Source organism: Mytilus trossulus, chromosome 10, assembly GCF_036588685.1.
Source record: "Mytilus trossulus isolate FHL-02 chromosome 10, PNRI_Mtr1.1.1.hap1, whole genome shotgun sequence".
Classification (NCBI taxonomy): Eukaryota; Metazoa; Mollusca; class Bivalvia; order Mytilida; family Mytilidae; genus Mytilus; species Mytilus trossulus.
Window position 1 is genome coordinate 72,026,236 of NC_086382.1, and position 19,947 is coordinate 72,046,182.

Sequence of the window (19,947 nt, forward strand, 5' to 3'; positions counted from 1 at the left end):
CTGACTAAGAAAAAAATGTTGCCTTTTGTTATACAACCCTTTAATTTGGGAACAGTAGCAAAGTCACACTTTTAAAACTTAAAAAAAAAATGAACGATATTCCATGAGGTAAGCATGGCATGGAAGGCAATCCTACCATCAATAAATTGTTTTTTTTTCATTTTAGTGAAATAATTCTGAAAGATTTCAAAGGAAGATACAACCACTCATATCTAAATTAGTTGAGTGTCTCCCATATTAAATTTGGAACATCCCTAATTCAAAGGAAAATATTTATTTATCATACCTGCCAACTTTCACGATTTAGGCGTGTACTACACGATTTTGACCCTTTGTCACGATTGCACAATCGTGTTCCTGAAAAACCCTCTAAAACACGATTTGGTGAAAATCTACACGAAAAATATTGATGTTCCCGATTTTGAACTGTGTCCAATGGAGGAAAATCTTGTTCAGCCAATCAAATTGTTTGTTTCTCATGATCAAATTAATCAGCCAATCAAAAACGTTTTCTCTCAAGATGATTTTAACATACTAGATATTGAACTTGTGTTGTTTTCCTCTGTTGCAAAATCGTAAACATGCCAAATGATTTTTTAACTGCAAGGAGGTTCTTACACAGAATAAGAATAAAAGCATGGCTGATTGACAAACTTCAATGATGCTGTACTACAGTGAAGATAATAAATAGTAGTTTATTCACTAATTGCTGTAATACAATTTTATTTATGTATTCAATTACATTACCAAATCATTTAAAGTATAATGTATTATTTATTATTTTTCACATGGACTACCCCCAACATCAACATGAGATATCCCTTAAATGTGGGGATAGACAATAGACAATTGTAGATTTATTAACTTAAAAATGGGAAATTCTGACATTATATTTGAAACAGCTTTTCTAAAGGAAGGGTCCCATTATTTTAAATATAAAGAAGATATAGGGCCAAGAACATATCAAAATTCTTGGACATGTGTTGACCATATAATACCAGATAGATCATAAGATGTATAGTTCTTTGGGAAAAGTTTCTTCAAATAATGTGAATGTGTGCTCATTTGTACTTTAAAAGTGGTTTTTAATGTCCTAACATTGAGGGGGTATCCCTAGGTGTTGTTCCTAACCTGATAAAGGTCCTTCTTTGTGTATAATTTTAAATTGGAAAAGTCAACAACTATTTAGTATCCTTAATAATTCCTGGTCTTACAGCTACATGTTCATATTTTCTGCTTATAAAATAACTAGAATAATGCAAATAACTTAAGAAAAAGACATGTAAGCTCATCTTACAAATATGACACTTTTTCTGGACCACAAAACAGCACGCAAAAAATAGTCGTCGCAAAGAATTGTAACCTTTGAAATTGTTGTCGCGCGCTAAAACCCCCATGGGCATTTTCAAAAGTTGGCAGGTATGATTTATAATTCAGTCAACTGAATTTTAGTCCCCATTAATAGTTTTTTTTTAACTACTATTTTCCTGTAATTTGAGTTTTGGTTAAAAAACAGGCTGAAATAAAATATGCTTTAGATGGATTTGTCCCCAATAAGAACTTATCAGGTAGAAAGCTACAAATATAAAAAAAAAAATTTAGTACTACCTAATTTCATGAATTTTGTGACAAGGTAAAATGAAAAGAAACATTAGGTTAAAAAAATCAAAACATATCTTTTCCCTCCAATCCTCAATTTTCTTTAGAAAAAGGCTTTGATATACGATGAGAAAAAAAAACATGTGTCTATACATCTGTATCTTTCTTCACATTTTTTAAACTGCCTAATTCTACGATTTCTGGTGAAGCCTCTATGTGATGATTCTCCAGGTATCGTTTGCTGTTTTCTGTGGTATTGTCCAGGAAATAACGATAATTAACCATCATTCCACATGACTGATTGATCCCTCTCATGGACATGTCACTTAACCAGTTAATCCTCCATAGCACTGCTCCATTACTCAGGTGAAAATTGGCTGAAATATAACACATGTACTTATCAAATTTACAGTAACAAAAAAACATTTAACTTTTTTACTACCAAACTAACAGAATACTTTATAGAATATATTATATGACAACTTTGGAGAAAATTTTGAAATCTATCTGAAAAAACACATGTCATATAACCTTACCATAAAAACTATTAATTCTTAAACAATGGACTGTTCTTACAGAGAAATTTTGATAAATAATAATTGCTCTTAAAGAATTTCTTTTTGTAGATATAAAATACTATATGTCTGATCTATTAAAATTTTCCACTCATTAAATCATTTTTGAATCATGATACAAATTAACATTTTTTCCAGCACTTTTAAAAAGCAATAACAGTTTACATGAAATATTGCTATTCTTTGTTCTATAAGATTGTTAGGTCAGTCAGGTTCAAATCTTGAGCATAACAGGATTTTGATATAATTTTTTGCAGTAAAAGTTACAGTTGAAATCTCTTTTTTAGTTATGATAAATGAAACAGCAAGCATTTTAATAAGAAAGGTTCATTAGCTATTCATTAAAATACATTTTATAGACAACACCAGACTCTCTTTATAATATAATTTAAATTAAAAGACTTCTTACCGACAGGATTCAATGCATATCCTCTTCTTTTTTCAACATACAAATATCTAGCACATAGTCTTAATAATATACTCTGTAGAATTTTACATGTCAGTTCCTTAGACACCCATTCATGTGTAGTTAATAGTCTTTTTAAAGCTTCGTACATATTTGTACAGTCTGATGAGGAAACTGGTTTTAATTTTTCTATTTCACTGTCTAATAATAAAGGGGTTTCCACCGTCTCTCCAATGTCTGAAAAAAAATATTAGAAATCTTATTAGTAAATAGATCTTAATGTTAAATGTTTTAGTGAACACCAATTATTTTCTTATCATTTTCAAAAAAACAAAGTTTGCTGACAATAAAATGTGGTATCCATGTTTAGTCATTAAATCATAAAATTTAATTATATTTTCAAAAAGCTAGACTTTCTCATTAAAAAACAAACATTTTATCTTACTGGTACAATTAATGATATTTTACTTTGAAAACTTTATTTTTAATTGAAATAGAACATTACATTTTTTATGAAAAGGTGAATGATCTGTTGAAAATAATTCTGAATGAAATTTGAAATGTAATTAAAATATAAACAAAACTTTTTGAAAAAATCATTTTCATTTTTAGAAATACATATGTGTTTTATATGATTTATAAAATTGAGAATGGATATGGGGAATGTGTCAAAGAGACAACAACCCGACCAAATAAAAAAAAAAACAGCAGAAGGTCACCAACAGGTCTTCAATGTAGCGAGAAATTCCTGCACCCGGAGGCGTCCTTCTACTGGCCCCTAAACAAATATATACTAGTTCGGTGATAATGAATGCCATACTAATTTCCAAATTGTACACAAGAAACTAAAACTAAAATAATACAAGACTAATAAAGGCCAGAGGCTCCCGACTTTGGACAGGCGCAAAAATGTGGCGAGGTTGAACATGTTTGTGAGATCTCAACCCTCCCCCTATACCTCTTACCAATGTAGAAAAGTAAACGCATAACAATACGCACATTAAGATTCAGTTCAAGAGAAGTCCAAGTCTGATGTTAGAAGACACATATAAACACATATCATGCATATCCTGAACTAACTCTGTGGGTTTTAAAATTGTTCTATATTCTATAGAAAATAGCAAGTAAATAAGTATAGCATGTTTATTGTGGGGTTCTTCATGCTTAGTTTTTTTTTATGTTATATTTTGCATACTGTTGTTTGACTCTTGGTCTTTTATCATGTTTATCATTTTTTGTTTGAAGCAATGTTTTCAACTTTTAAATAATCCATTGGTATATTGTGCCTCTGTTTTATTATATGGTGATTAATGTTAAAACAAAGTTATAAAACATGAATTAATTTCATACCATCTGCATGAAGATTTCTATTTATTTCCATTATTAACCATTCTTTAAACCCTGGTATTGGTGACAGACTAGAAAACTGGTATATCCTTGGAAATTCTGACTGTAATTCTCTCACAACCTGTTTTATTAAATAGTTTCCTAAATCTATCCCCTGTAAACCTGTAAATATACAGTTTGGAATATGTATACTTATCTTTACATCTTATTAATTTGTTTTTCAGTATTCATGTAAGAAAAAAATTCTACTAGATGGCTGTCAATATAATGGTAAATAGTAAATCTTTAAATTCTAGCACTGTTCTCTTCAAAATGTTTGGGTACCTAATTAATATGATAAATACATACAAAGCAATTATATTAATTATGTAATTTTTTCTTAATTATAAAGTTCTTTAGTAAACTCTTATATCAGTGCATCCTATTGAATTCAAATCCATGTAAGTAATTTAATTTTAATTTTATATAGAGTTATTTCCCCTGCACTATGACAAGAATAAATTCGAATAATATCTTTACACATTTATATAACACCTTATCAAAAAAAAATGTGTGTGTATTCATTAGAGATATTTCAGGAAAATGTACATTGGAAGGATGAGTCTCTTATTGTACTTTTTAAAAAGCCCAACCGATTGTGTTTCTACCATATTTTGAATACAGACTCAAACACTAACAGAAATGTATATACTGGATGGGGTTAAATGATTAAAGAATAATGCCCTTAAAAATGAAAATTTGAGAATAACAGGCAAATAAAATGAAGTTAATTTTTTGAAGATTAGAGAAAAAAAGGGGTGAAAATTAAATGTTTACAGAATTACAGAACCACCCCCCCCCCCCCCCCCCCCCCCCATTCAGACCCTTGTATATGTTAGTGCCCCATAATCAATATACACCATGGCTATTTTTCCCTGTAAAATCTTAGAGTTTGTCTTTAGACAAAATTAAAAATACAGCTTTTGAATTGACATTTAAAATCTTTAAAGAAAAAAATAGAATAAGAACCTTTTTGTGTTGATGTTATTGAATAAAATATAGCTGTAGTAATTTTTGAAGAATCTTCAGTTTCAGAATTAACTGACAAATCTTCTTCTGGTACATCTCCGTCTCTGATTGGCTTAAATTGTCCTGTCTGTAATATTGACTGAAAATAACAATTGTAAAAATGTAATCCCATTGTACTAATATTAACTTAACTCAGGAAAATTTCGTTTGTTGTTTCAATTTTAAAACAATTCTTAATTAAATACATGTTGAATTGAGAGATACAATGCCTGCCATTTTATTTACTCATAATTAAAAAGTTAAAATTAAGTAATTTACTGGAGTAAGTTTATCATTAATAAATAGGACACAATATAATGGATTGGTTCAGAAGTCTAATTACATGAATGCTTTTGGTAATTTCATTGGTTAAAGCTGTGTGTAAAACTACAACTGGTTCCCTTGGCATACTACTGTGTGTAAATACAAAACAACGTCGGTATGGACCAACTCTTCTTTTTAAATCTGTCCAATTTCTAATTGGGTGAACTGCTTCATAATCTGATACCTGTAAAATATAAATATATACTTTTTTCACATTTTATTTTCAAGCTACCAGTACTATCTCTGTGAGATCATATGCAGATATCAAATATACCCCATTAGCAAAAATTTGTATACAGCATGTTAAAAAACCTTGTATGAAAATAGAAACTTATTCATGTAAAATATAGACTTTATGTTAATTCTCTGTTTAGCAGTAAAACATATAATGTATATATGCGTGTGTCAAGTATGCAACATACAGATTTTAATTTAAATTGATTGATTGATTGATTATTTTTTGTTTTTTTAATGCCACTTTTAAGAACCGCATTTCAGCTATTTCGTGGCGACCAGTTTTTATTGGTGGAGGAAGCTGGAGTGCCCAGAGAAAACCACCAACCTTTGATAGGAAAATGGACAATCCTAGTCAATTAGGATTGGAGTAAAGCACCCCCACAGGAGCGGGGTTCCAACTCACAACCTCAGTGTTGACTGGCTAGTGATTACAGTAGTAACTTCTTAGACCACTCAGCCAGCAAGGCCCCCGTTTCCAATTAAGAGAGTAAGCTCCCTTTGAGTGTCTCATTCTCTAAACCTTATACCATTTAGTTTAAAGTGCATTCATTATTGCAAATCCTTGACCAGTCGCTAATATGTAAATTCAAATTAATGTGATTGTAAAATATTTATATAGACAATAAATATTGAGATTATGAACAAGATGAATGAGAGTTTTTATAATGTTGAACCTGATACTGTCACATTTTTCACATTTAAAAAAAAACATTGCAAAAATTTCTGAGTTTACAGTATTTTATTATACAGTTTTTTCTCTAAACTCTTTAAACCATATCACATGATAATACCCAGGTCACTCTTTGCAAAAACCTACAAAGATGATCTCCTTATAAATAAAGGCAACAGTAGTATACCGCTGTTCAAAACTCATAAATCCATGGACAAAAAACAAAATCGGGGTAACAAACCAAAACCGAACGAAACGCATTAAATATAAGAGGAGAACAATGACACACCACCGAAACGCAACACACACAGAAACGGACTAAGCATCAGACAAAACACCACGAGAATAACAATATTTGTCTCACCATGCATTCGAATCATATCACATGGTGAGTCCCATGTTACTCTCTGCAGGTAACCTTAGAAGATAATCTCCCTTTGAATGTCCCAGCTTTTGAACCTTATCACATGGCGATTCCTAGGTTACTATCTGCAGGTAAAATTGAAGATTATCTCCCTTTAATTATCTCACCTTTTGAACCATATCACATGGTGATTCCCAGGTAACTCTCTGCAGGTTAAGGAATCCTACAGTAAACCACAATGTTAACAAATCTCTGACTGAATTAGATGTTGATCTTAGATAGGCTGAGTCTGTCTCATTTGAAATAGATGTAATATTTGTCTGAAAAAGATATAAATGAGATTGGTTTGGTATTAATCTGTATGCATGTTAAATAAAATATTATGATACATTTGTTTACAGAAATCAAACTGTACATGTGTTGCTTTCATTTAAATCTAACTGCATAATTATTTTCTATAATTTTTTTAATCTAAATTCATATATACATAATATAAGAAGGGGCAAGGTAACACATAATATGCATTCTTCAGTTGAGTTGAATGTTTGTTGATAGTCACAGTCTGCCAAAATAGCAATAAGAGTAGAAAAAAAAGATATTACATGTATGATACACATTTAGCAGAAAACAGCTCATTGGCAATTATTAATTTTTCATAACATATATCTGCATTAGGTTTTTCGTTGTAACGTCTAGAGAGTTGAAATTTTCATGAAATTGTGTGTGTATATGTTTTTCTCTCTTTAGAAATAGTGTCTAATCTCTTCATTTGATTATGGTGTATGATAAATTTAAGGGCCTTCAATTCTGTTTTTTTTATTTTTATGGTTCCATATCAATTTTTGTGCAAAATTTAAACATAGTGGAACACATCATGTTGGCTTCTTCAAATAATAACTAATAATTATAACAAAATCAAATAAATATGTATTTGTAGTGTTTAAATATACATATACCTACTAATATATCAGCCCTCATGTCAACCAAGAATTTGACCCCTCCCTCGTGTCTGCTGACATTTCTAAATAACTGTTGATACTGTGGCACTAAGGATTGTCTCAATCTTTCTTCTACTCGTAAAATTACAGCATCACCTCTTTCCTGGAAAAATAGGTATCTCTGCTGTTATGATAGGTTTTTGGAATTTTGGGTCCTCAATGCTCTTCAACTTTGTATTGTTTGGCTTTTTAACTGTTTTTTTCTGAGCGTCACTGATTAGTCTTATGTAAACGAAACCGCACGTCTGGCGTATTAAATTATAATTAATACCTTTGATAACTAGTTAGAGAGAGTGAAGGAAAACATAATGATGAACAGTGGTTGTCAATTGTTGTCGTTTTTGATGTGGTTTTTAAGGGTTTCTTGTTTTTTTATGTAGATAAACTGTTGGTTTTCCAGTTTGAATGGTTTTACACTAGCAATTTTTGAGGCCCTTTGTAGCTTGATGTTTGGTGTGAGTGAAGGCTGTGTATTGAAAATCATACGTTGAACTATTATGGTTTACTTTTACAAATTGTGACTTAGATGGATAGTTGTCTCCTAGCACTGAAACCACATCTTTTATAACTGTTTACCTACATTTCCACTGTAACGGGTACAAATTTTGATATTTATCTTTAGCCACTCTTAATTAATAAGACTGTTGTTGCAAATTTAGGTCAAATTAGTTACTACATATGTACACCCTCTTTTACATTTTGTTTTTCTTGAAATACACGATGAATATTATAGATACAGAGAATGACTTCACTGGTCAAATTTCAGTATATCTAGTTATGAAATATATGTACATGATGTAAGCACTAAATAACTAATTCTTGTGCCACATATTACCACAATAAAACCACCATTCATTTTATTTGATGCATCATGCTGAACTTATGTCTTCAGAATATTGATAGATATAGGAAGATGTGGTGTGAGTGCCAATGAGACAACTCTCCATCCAAATAACAATTTATAAAAGCAAACCATTATAGGTCAATGTACAGCCTTCAACAACACGTACCGAACAAAAAGCTATAAAGGGACCCAAAATTACTAGTGCAAAACCATTCAAACGGGAAAACCAACAAGTTCACTTCATCTAGAATCAAATGACTTCCATTCAGTTTTATAAAATACATGTAAATTTCCCTTATTTTAGAATGTGTCTTTTTAATACGAATATTTCCTACCTCAGAAGCTATGACATTTTTAGCTGTTTCTAATACAATATCTTGATGTAAACCATACTGTCTGGCTAACATTGACAAGAACACCATTCTATCTTTTGTTTCTAAGTTATTGTAAAACTGGCAAAAATCTCTACTTTTAACCTGAAAATCAAAAAATTAATTATTAATTAAAAACCAATCTTATAAAGAAATGAGTTTTTTGCAACTTAAAATATAGTCTTCTTTGATTGGGTTTAGGAAATCTCAATTTCCTCCACTAATTGATGCAGTGTAAGACTACACAAAAGTATACCCTCAAAATGGCTTCAGGAACTCTAATGAGCTTATCTATGTATACGTTTTCGGATTGTAAGAACTACAAGTAATTGGTAATTGTGGAACAAAAGGCTCATTGGTCTTTCTGGTATTTTTTTGCCAATATGAGAGAGAAAAATGTGCTTTCAAAATTAAACAAATACTTACTTCCAGTTACAGCTATGTTGTTTTTGTTTGTGAATACAAAAACCTATTATAAAACTTTGAATATAAGCACACAAAATCCCCTTGAAAACAAATAAGCACTGTTAAAGTCAATGTTCTGTTCAAATTGTGACTGTTAAAGTCAAGTTTGTGACTCCAATGACCCCCCCCCCCCCCCCCCCTTGGAAATTCCTGGCTAGCATGGCTAGGGGCCTGATTAGTATGTGTAAATGTATCCTGTAAGGTTATAATATTTTTCATTGAAAACTGTCTGAGAACTTTGATAGTTGAAAGGACAAACCAATTGAACTGATCATCAGTTACTGATGACAATGTGAAAGTAAATTATTAAGGCCCTGCTGAAATCTTATTCAAGCAGTTGCAATCAATAAAACTCAGCCAAAAGAATCAACCATCAAGATTTTTTTTTATTCAGAAAAAATCTGACACTCTCATATTTCTCACTATCACAGCATTACTGTATAACATGATTATATAAGAAAAGATTCATTTTAAAATAATTTGGTAAAGTTGTATGAAAATCATCCATCATTTATTTCAATCAAGTAAAAAATCTTCAAATTATAATAAAACATGTCCTGATTATAACAACCTTCTAGTTAAAGCGAAAGTGTGGTAGCTCAATCAGTCGACCAGAGGAAAGAAAAACCCCAAGATAGTAAATATTGCTCACTTTATAAACATATATTGGAACTTTGTTTTGAATCAATTGTTTTACTTTGAGTGCATCTGTGCCTTCTAGATTGTAATTGTAAGCCTCAATGCTGTATTAATTGCATGTAATTTTATCTGAAAATCATTTAGGTATATAAATATCATTGTTTAAAAAAACCTGGTTTTTCCAAAAAAGTATAAAAATATCACAGATACGTGGAAGTTTAAAAATAGCTGTACACTTTGTAATCGTATACAATCTTTGAAGGTTAAATAAAACAGTTCTCAGAATTAGTCAATAGATATATGTATTAGACGATTCAAGTCTATTTAACAGAGTATTTTAATTCTCAGAACTGTATGCACAAAATATTGATTGGGTTGCTATGAAAGTGCAACAATTGTAAGGTGCATGACATTTTTTCAGTATCTTATTTTCATAATTAGATGTTTGATAAGAAAAGTGTACTTTAGGACTTAAACTTTTAAACAGAAGTTCAATGTGATAAAAATGCAACTCAATGAAGAAGAAAAAATTACTGTAAATGCATCTACCAATATTACTAGCTTGTTCAAATAACTCTTAACTCAATACAATAAAAATGCAAAACTAAATAATAAATTAATATTCAAGTAATTAATAAAAAAAAAAAGGATCAAGGCAAGATAAAATTGTACCAAAATTTAAAAAAAAGACAGCTTTTTGAGACATTAATTGACAATACGAGATAAAGAAAGCCAAAAAAGATAAATAATAAAACAATAAAATAAAATCACTTGTAAAACATCTGAAACTTTTACCCAACAAAAACATTTGAATAGAAGGTGGGTTTGAAAGAATTTTTGTTATTAATAAAATCTGATGGCTTTTGGTTATTTCATGCAAATAAACTTTAAGTTAACAATTATATCGAATAATCAAATTCAAATATTTTCCCTAGCTGGGTTAAATAAAAGTACCTTCTGAAACCCAAGCCCCTTCCATCTCTACGTTCAGGGAAAAGTACTGAAATTATTTGAATATATGATAAGTGAAATAATATTTGGGAATATTCAACCTTGCTTTATTTAGAGACCTAAAGACATGATAGATACATGAGGAGGAACTGAATGTCTGAATGCTTGATTGTGTTGATAGAACTTATCTTCAGCAAAACGGAAACATTACTTTTTATCCTTTATAGCTAAAGTCTAGTGTTACTTCCATAGTTATTTAAAACCCTTGTAACATATATTTCAAATATAAAGGTTAAAACAGTTATTGTTATTGGACAAAATCATATTCAATTCTCAGAAGTGAGATATAAGTTCGATGAATTTTATCTGATACCACTAAGGTTAGATAATTTTACAGCATGCTTAAGCAAATTTGTAGATTAAATGAAACAGCAAATGAGGTGCTCAATATCTAAACTTGACTTGCAAAAATAAATCAATACAGAAATGTGTTACTCTTTTTTTAATTCTATATTCATAAAGTTCAAGATTTATTTGATAAATTACATGTTACTGTTTAAAATTAGCAGCTTTCCTAATCATAAATAAAGCACTGACAAAAAACAGTACTAAGGTCTTGCCTTAAAGTTAAATTAATAGAAAAACTGTCATTTAATTATAATTACTAGTTTAAAAGTTATTACGATGATGACTTTTTAAAATGTCTAAATTATAAAAGAATATAAATACTATAGCTAATACATCTAAAGTTTGTGATTTTTTTTTATTTTAACTAAAATTGTGACATGATAATTAAGTTTTATAAAATTAAAAAGAACTACAGATCAGTTCCACGGTAGTATAGATAAATGACTTCTACTGAAGAACTATTTTCTGTCCATGACATGTAACAATTATCTATGGCTGACGGGAAGACATCACTTCCAAGAACTTCAGGTAGGTTCAAATGAAAGATATGGATACAAAAATAATATCAATTACAATTCAATTATTTATATCTATCAATAAGTATGACTGTATAACTGTTTTTGTGCACAAAAAACCTATAATTAGATCTTGACAATTGCTAAAAAATAAAAACCTCCTGTTCCGAGAACTATCGGTTACGTCTTCTTATGTAAACAAATATTACATAAAATTAAAACAATATAAGTATGTCAAGATTATTTTTATCAATCAACTTAAAGGTTTTAAATGTTATTTTAGAATGCACTTGTTACACTAAATTTCGAAGATTTTATCTTATATTTGTTTCGACTATCAAATTTTCAAAAAAAAAATACCTCTGAAAAAAAAATCCCCCTACAGACTTTTTATATTACTGAATTTTTTAGTCATAAATGACATTAATTAAAATGATCTTTATAAAGAATTCTATTTACAATTTTAATTGAAGTTTATTTATTAACATACGGCCAGTAAAACTTGATATATCTCAACTTGACCCAAGATACCCAGACAACATTTTCAAGGTCTTAGCATGTACCCCTCTAATTATTCAAAGTATTGGAAAACAGAAAGAAGCAGCTCTGATCTGACAGATTGGGAAAGTGCATACACTTTACAACTGGTGACTCTTGAGCTACAGACTGTTGCTAATAAGGATGCATTCAGTTGAGGAATTTCTGAAAAAGTGTTCTTCTTATTTTTTTAATCAAGTTCATTCAACATTTTGAAAAAACTAAAGTGTCGGGAGAAACTTAAAGGAAGACTGTATTTGACAAATCTTAAAAGTGCTTACAGATAACACCTCATCAATGTTGAGTTTCAGACAATATTTGAAGTCATTTTGTTTCAATAGATTCTGAGAAAAAAAGTGATGAAATTTTTCAAGTTCTTTCAACATTAAAAAAAGATCAAAATATAGGAAAACAGGAAGAATGTATCTAATATATTCCATAAGTATTACCAATTGTTACAATTCATCACTATTTTATAGCTCACCAATATGAAGTCAATTTGTTCAATAGTTTCTGAGAAAAGTGTGTTACAGACGTTGATTTGAAAAAGGGGGGAGAGAGAATGTATAAGCAATGTTAGGCGTTGGACATGTTCAAAGTCTTAGCATTTACCTTATACATGTACATGATATATCCTGAAACTGTACAACTTTATTTCGAATGTTAGATTAAACATGTTAAAATTAACAATGAATAAATATAAATTGTTTTCAGAGGCTATTAGGAAAAAAATTGATTGCTGTAAAATTGAAAACCTATCATTGCCTATAGTATACATTTGTATACCCTATAAAATCTATGGTGATATAATTTGCTAACAAATTTCACACTATGGAGTTTAAATGAAAAAAAATGTAAGGGTTCCGTGAAACCCAGTGTCTCACCTTCTTTTGTTGTTAATTGCAGGCACAACAAAAATGAGGAAAATCAAAGCGCTGTAAGCACTGAAGGCAGTTAACTATGTATGTCATTCAATCTTTTTGACATGAAAAACAGGAATGAATATGGTTTAGGCGTTGGTGTCTAAATCTTTTTTCAAGTTTTCAAAACACACACAAGAGGGTGTGGGGTGACCCTAGGGACTACCCCTATTTTCATTTGATTTTTTATATTGTCCAATACATGAATATATATGGTTGAGGGGTGGGGATCTCATCTGTTTCTAAGTATCAAACAGGAGTGGGTAGGGTGACCCTAAGGACTCTCCCTATATTTCATTTGATTAGTTCTCATACATGAATATATATGGTTTAATTTCAAAGGTGGGAATCTCGACTGTTTCCAATTTTATCAATCAGATGACTGCAGAGACTCCCCCTTTATTTCATTTAATTTAGAATTGGGGATCCCAACTGTTTCAAAGTTCTTAAACATGAGGGGTAGGGTGACCACAGGGACTTCCCCTATGTTTCATTTGATTTGTTATATAGTCTTATACATGAGTATATATGGTTAAGGGGTGATGATCTCGAATTTTTCCAAGTTCTCACTCATGAAAGTGTACAGTGACCATAGACCCTTATAATTTATTTGATTTGTAATATTGTCCAATACATAAATATATATTGTTTAAGATTGTGGATCTCAACAGTTCTAAATTCTAAAACAGAGAGGGGTAGAGTGGCCCCACGAACTCCACCTATATTTCATATGATTTGTTATATTGTCCCATACATGAATATATTGTTTTGGGGTGGGGATCTTGACCGTTACCAAGTTTTGGTCATTTTGGTTTCTTGTGGATAGTTGTCTCATTGCCAATCATACCACATCTTTTTTTTTATATATATAAGAAACCTGGGAACAGTATATCTATAAAGTCAATATATATGTTCCTGAAGAAATTTCCAGCTATTTTAACTGACCTATCAAAATTGAGAAGAAAAAAATACCCCTTGAAATTGCAGCAATATGTTTAACTTAAAAAGCATTTAACATGCATTACCAACATTTATCACTGATAAAAAAAAATTATACTGTTACAAGGAATATATATATTGTTAGATAAACTGTTCCCAGCTGTCACTTGTCAATGCTTGTATTGGATTTTGACATTAAAATTGGTGTACAAAATATTTTCTTGCTTTTTCTTTCTTTTAAACAATTTTGGTTTTCAATTCTAGTGTTTATATTTATTTACCATGCATAGCTGTATTTTGTCACCTATCTGGATTTTTTTAGTTAAAAAACCCTGGATTACCCTTATCCGCTTCCAGAATCGGATCCGATATTGTATTCTAGCGGCAGCCATTTTGTTTACAAATTTGTTTTTGACAGAAAGTGAGATACGAATTTACTCAGATTTACACATTATTTATCGGCGATTTTCTGTATAAAGCTAGCGGTTGAACAAATTGAACATCGCTGTCATGAATAGTAATGATGAAAATAAGTTTAAGATCGTTTTTTATGAAACTTTGGTAAAATTGTTTGCAAAGTTATGTTTTTATTTTCTTTCAAGGTCCGTCGGGCGTAACTAGTAATTAAGTAGAAAGTCCGACTGCAAAAGTGGAAGGTCACAGACCCTGGACCACCCCTTATTTGAACCCCTGCGTCCAAATTAAAAAGATACGAAAATTTCGTCTTCTAATTCAAAATTGCCGACAACAGCGTGATCAGTTGAACTTATATACGAAGTTGACTACGTATTGACGACAAACAATATTCCTATGAGTTTTGCAATTTGGGAAATATTAACTACTTGTCTTTAGAAATTTTCGTCGATGAAATATTTCATATATTTGTTCTTTGACATCTTAGCCAAAGGCTCAGGGGATAATAAACTACATAAGGATTCCTAATGTGCTCTACTTCATTGACTTCCTATGTGCAACTGCAAAACTTTTGGGAAAATCGACACTCATTTAAGGTTTTTCTGGTCATATTTTTTGTAATCCAGAATGAAAAGTATGAAAAAACTGTCCAATAAGTTAAAAATAATATAGTAGACAGCTAGATAATAACAATGGCACGTATTTCAGCATTTATTGGGTAGCACACAAATCCAGGGTGCTCGCATAAGGCAGCTTAACTGCCTAAAAATCATTAAATTTATTCCTCTTGATACTATGGTATCTTTTGATTGTAAGAAGCTTCTGTCCAAGTTTGGTAAAAAAATCCATAAAATCGAAGATAGTTTATGAATCTAATAAATGTTTTCATTTTTTTAAATGCAAGTTAACTGGCAGAACAACTAAGTCCATTTATAAGTAAAATACAGATACGAAGGTACCAAATTTTAACAAAACTTCCTTCTAGATACTAGCTTTTGATCATAAGCAAGCTTCAGTCCAAGTTTGGTACAAATCCAAAATAGTATAAGAAAGTTATTGAAATTTCACAAATTTTAAGCGCATGTACACCCATGACAGAGTGAATGTGTTGTTTCCTGGCAGAAAATGTTAGTCCGTTTAAAAGTAAAATGTGGAAAAAAGGATTTCATTTTCACAAAATTTACATGATTTACTTCTGGATACTATCGCATGATCATAAACAAGCTTCTGTCCAAGTTTGGTAAAAAATCAAGTAACCTTAAGAAAGAAATTAAAATTTCAAAAACTTAAACTACAGAGTGAATATTTGTGGACACCGAAAACGCTGACTGAACGTAGGAGGGATATGCCTCTCTTTTTAAAGTTTTTAAAGTCAAAGGCTAGATAAAAATAAGAAAGATGTGACTTATCTCCAGTTCTCCACAAGAAACCATGAGGCATGACACAAAAATTGGCAACTATAGGTTACTGTAACGTACGGCCTTCAACAAGAAGTAAAACCAATACCTCATAGGACATAGGCAGCTATAATTAGCCACCAAATAACAAATGTCATCCTGATATTGGACAGGCACATATACATGTAGAATGCGGTTGAATTAGTTTGAAGGAACACCAACCCTTTCATAACCTTGGACAGTGGTGTAAAAGTTCAACAAAAGAACAAGCATCACAATTAGGCATTATTCTCAAAGCAAGATGTTCTCATCATCTGATATATTATACATCTGACAAAATACAAACCTCTGATGATAATATGCTAACATCACTTGATGAAAATACAGATTCAAGAAAATCAGATGCTCTCTCAGTGAACAGTGTTCTCTTTTTCATATGAGTGTCTCCTCCATTCATTATTTTCATCTGACCTTTCGTTATCGTCATTAAAGCTCTTTTGTGAACCTTAAAATATACAAATTCAATTGATTATTATTATTGCAAACTAACATGATTAAATTTATCATGAAAATATTCAACTACATGTACAACCATTTGTATCTTCCTCAGACAAGAACATGAAGGATATAACTTTAACTTTATGGCAAATGACTGTTTTCTTTATGTCTTCAGCATTTGTCAAGAGGCTGAGTCTTTTCCTTTTCCATGAACAAACAGGACAAGTAATATAAAGAATATAGATTATGTAAATACTGAGAATTTATCTAACAGCTTTGATAATAGAATATAGGTATTTAAGGCGCGTTCATTGTTATATAGATCCAAGACCCAAAACATGCAAAAGGGATTATTGCAAAAAGGCTATTTCTTAAACACTGGAAAATGGTCAATAACTCCAATTAAAATAATTTGAACAACTGTAGGTTTAGAAATTCCTTCAAAGAGTTGAATAATTCAATATTTGTAATAGTTATCTTCATGGTAACTGTAGATGATTACTAAAATAGCAGTCTGCACCGTTAGCCAGTAGTCCGATGCCCCAGACTAGTAAACATTGATTCCGACTGGTGAAAGTTTAAAATTTTTTATATAGTCTGATAGGGCATGTAGGGACAAATCTTGATATTTAGTTTCCGGACTAGTAGATGAAAAAGTTTTTGACGCACACTGAAATAGGTGATCTGCAAATTCAAAATATATTTCTGATGTTTTCTATATGGTGAAATTTACAACAGAATAAGTTTCATAAAACTAAGAAGTATTTGAAAAAAATAATTGCAATCACATTTCCTGAAATTACATAAACAATATACTACATGTACTAGTAATTTGTCTCACAATTTTGTTTATTGTTTAAATATGCTATCATAATAAGAAAAAAAGGGCAAACACAAATTTCTAAATTAAGACAGTAAGTACTGTCTATTGTAAATTTTGCTGATAAAAATAAAAAAATACTGGAAAAAATGGATTTCATATAGACTTCATACATTTAGAAATGTTCTGGTCTTAACAATGCTTAATGTATGTACTCGAGATTCCGCCAATCTAGACGCACCCCTTGATTGATTGCAAGGGTACAGCGGATCCATGTACACTCCCTAAGGATTAATGGAGATGTGTCCTTTACAATATTATCCCACCACCAGAACAATCCCCACCCAACACCACCTAAGGGAGCGTGTAGGACACCGGGAAGTCTGTTATTATGGTGGAGGAAGCCGAAGTACTCGGAGAGAACCACCGGGCCACTCGGTGGAAACAGACAAACCAGAGAGATATCAGAAGATTGATCTCCAGGTCAAAGTAGGGGACAACTTTGACCAACCGAGGCCCCCAAAGTACCCATTCTAGTTTTAACTCCGGTCTGGGTACCAGAGATGTGTGTGAGAGGGTGAAAATTACCCTTCTGATGTACTGATATGTTTAGCACCCCGAGTGAGAATCGAACTCGGGACCTTCAGCACTGTAGCCATCGGTCTTAACCACTAGACCACGAACTCACATCATGTCAATACTACCTGTAAATATGTATACAGTGTAATCATTGATTTGTTATAGAGTTACATCCCTTTGAACATTATGAATTTATACTTTGTATACTGGACCTGGTTCATACATTGTAGTATCAGCAATAATGTTATGTGAAACTTATAATATTTTGATGAAAAATAATCATATTTGTGACACACAATTATTTATTTGTTAAATTTTCATTTCAACAAATTGGAATAAAAGATAAGGCATGTAAGCATGGTAAGGTCAAGATTCTATTGACAAATACATTCAGTTTGTTATCTTTATTCATAAAATGACTAAAAGTGTAACTAACAAGCAAATCAAATGAATGTAGACTAGGACAGTATTTGTTAACTTACAACTTGTACATGCTGTACAATGTAATTAGTTAAAAACTAATTTCTAAAGTAACATGTACAAAAAAAGTACATGACATGCATGATGTTTTTATATGATATTTACAAATCAAGACTTTTGAACAGTTTAAACACATGCACATTTTTTTTTATATCCAACATTGTACAACATGTCTAATGCATGCAGAAAAAAATGAAAAATTATAAAGCAGTTTTCTTACTCTAGTTATTCACATTTTTTCCCTAGACATGATAAAAGAATTAAGAGACAGAAATAAAAGTAAAAGTTAAAAGATTACTATGCAAAGGATAAATAAGATAGCATTGAAAATTGTTAATTCTTTTCATGCATAAAATAAATAAAAAAGACTTACTGTCTTAATACAATATTTACACAGTTTGAAAAATCCGCCAACATTAAGCAGTATGAGGTCATATAATTTTATCCGTCAACGGTTCTATTTTAAATGCTAATACATGCTCATTCACAGAAATAATATAGGTGCATATTTTCAAAAAGTCACTGGTAAGATGGTTCTCAGAATTTGATTTTAATGACCTACTATTTAAATTTAAACATGCTATGCATTTTCCGAGAAGCCAGGAAGGAAAATGAAATACAAAATTCCAAGAACGTGACCTTTAACTTTCGACATGTGCGCTGCTAAGGAATTATTTAAGTATAAAAGACATATATTTTATCAAAATGAAATATGTTTAGAAGAAATAAAACACTAACACATTTAGATGTTGGTTTGCATGGCCTGGCATTTGTAAAAATGGATAGGAAACATCGACGGAACATTTCGTCTGTTTGTTTACAGTTTCGGTTCAGCGACACCTTCCGTATCCCTTAGAACCTCGAGAAAAATGTATCTCTTTGGTATATTTTTATCAATATTTGAACATAAAATATTTCTTCTGCATTCTAATCAATAGTGATAAATCCCCGCGCTAAAAAAGCGGATTAAACGTTTATAACATCCCAAATTGGGTTAAGCGGCCTCTAGTTTAGCTCTTTACCAAAATATTTTTCAAGAATATGTTAACTATTTTACAATTTTGTAATATTAAAATATTCACATTCCATGGATCGAAAGAGGAAGGATATATATTTCATAGAAGAAGAAAAATCATTAAATGAGTCCATTCCAATGTTATAAATCATTGAATATGTTGGAAGTATTTTATTTTTCGACCGTTGCTAAATTTAACAATTTTCTTTTGTTGAGTTTCGTTAAACCCGAATGGTCTCACTAATTAGCGACAAGAAGAATTTTAGCGACAAGAAGCGTCAAGAAGCGACAAGGAGAATTATTTAAGCGACAAGAAGCGACAAGGAGAATTATTTAAGCGACAAGAAGCAACACGACTGTCGAGGAACATGTACGACAAAAGTTTCCAAATTCCTGCAAGCAGAAGTGATAACAGGAAATACTCATTTTTTACCAAGAACAATCAGGGATTGGAACGCTTACCCTCCTGGGGTAGCATTAGCACCGTCAGTCGAGGCCTTTAAAGCCTCACCGACAAAGCTAGACTAGTATATTTGAGGGGGGGGTCTGCATGCGCACCTTAGTCATGACATAATAATCAACTCGTTG

General features: G+C 30.9%; 1 protein-coding gene across 3 annotated transcripts; it reads right to left on the reverse strand.

Moving 5' to 3' along the window:
• Window positions 1-1,461: 1,461 nt before the first annotated feature.
• LOC134688489 (malonyl-CoA decarboxylase, mitochondrial-like) lies at window positions 1,462-19,311 on the reverse strand. 3 transcript variants are annotated; one of them, XM_063549252.1, is made up of 10 exons: window positions 19,083-19,311; window positions 16,314-16,472; window positions 8,747-8,887; window positions 7,530-7,670; window positions 6,737-6,889; window positions 5,318-5,482; window positions 4,936-5,074; window positions 3,931-4,089; window positions 2,584-2,817; window positions 1,462-1,976 (listed from the first exon to the last, which is right to left on the reverse strand). In XM_063549252.1, exons 1-10 carry the CDS (start codon window positions 19,146-19,148, stop codon window positions 1,747-1,749), a joined length of 1,587 nt encoding a protein of 528 aa, XP_063405322.1. In that variant the 5' UTR covers window positions 19,149-19,311; the 3' UTR covers window positions 1,462-1,746. The 3 variants fall into 3 exon arrangements, with proteins under 3 accessions (XP_063405322.1, XP_063405324.1, XP_063405323.1); XM_063549254.1 differs by lacking the exon at window positions 19,083-19,311 and adding an exon at window positions 18,903-19,014; XM_063549253.1 differs by lacking the exon at window positions 19,083-19,311 and adding an exon at window positions 18,718-18,891.
• Between the last annotated feature and the right edge of the window lie 636 nt (window positions 19,312-19,947).

Coding starts and splice junctions, on each gene's coding strand:
- LOC134688489 (XM_063549252.1), bottom strand. CDS start 19,148: ATGTTCCGTCGATGTTTCCTATCCATTTTTACAAATGCCAGGCCATGC. Junction 16,473..19,082: donor GCAAACCAACATCTAAATGT/GTTAGTGTTTTA, acceptor GTATATTTTAAG/GTTCACAAAAGAGCTTTAAT. Junction 1,977..2,583: donor ATATGCATTGAATCCTGTCG/GTAAGAAGTCTT, acceptor GTTATATTTCAG/CCAATTTTCACCTGAGTAAT.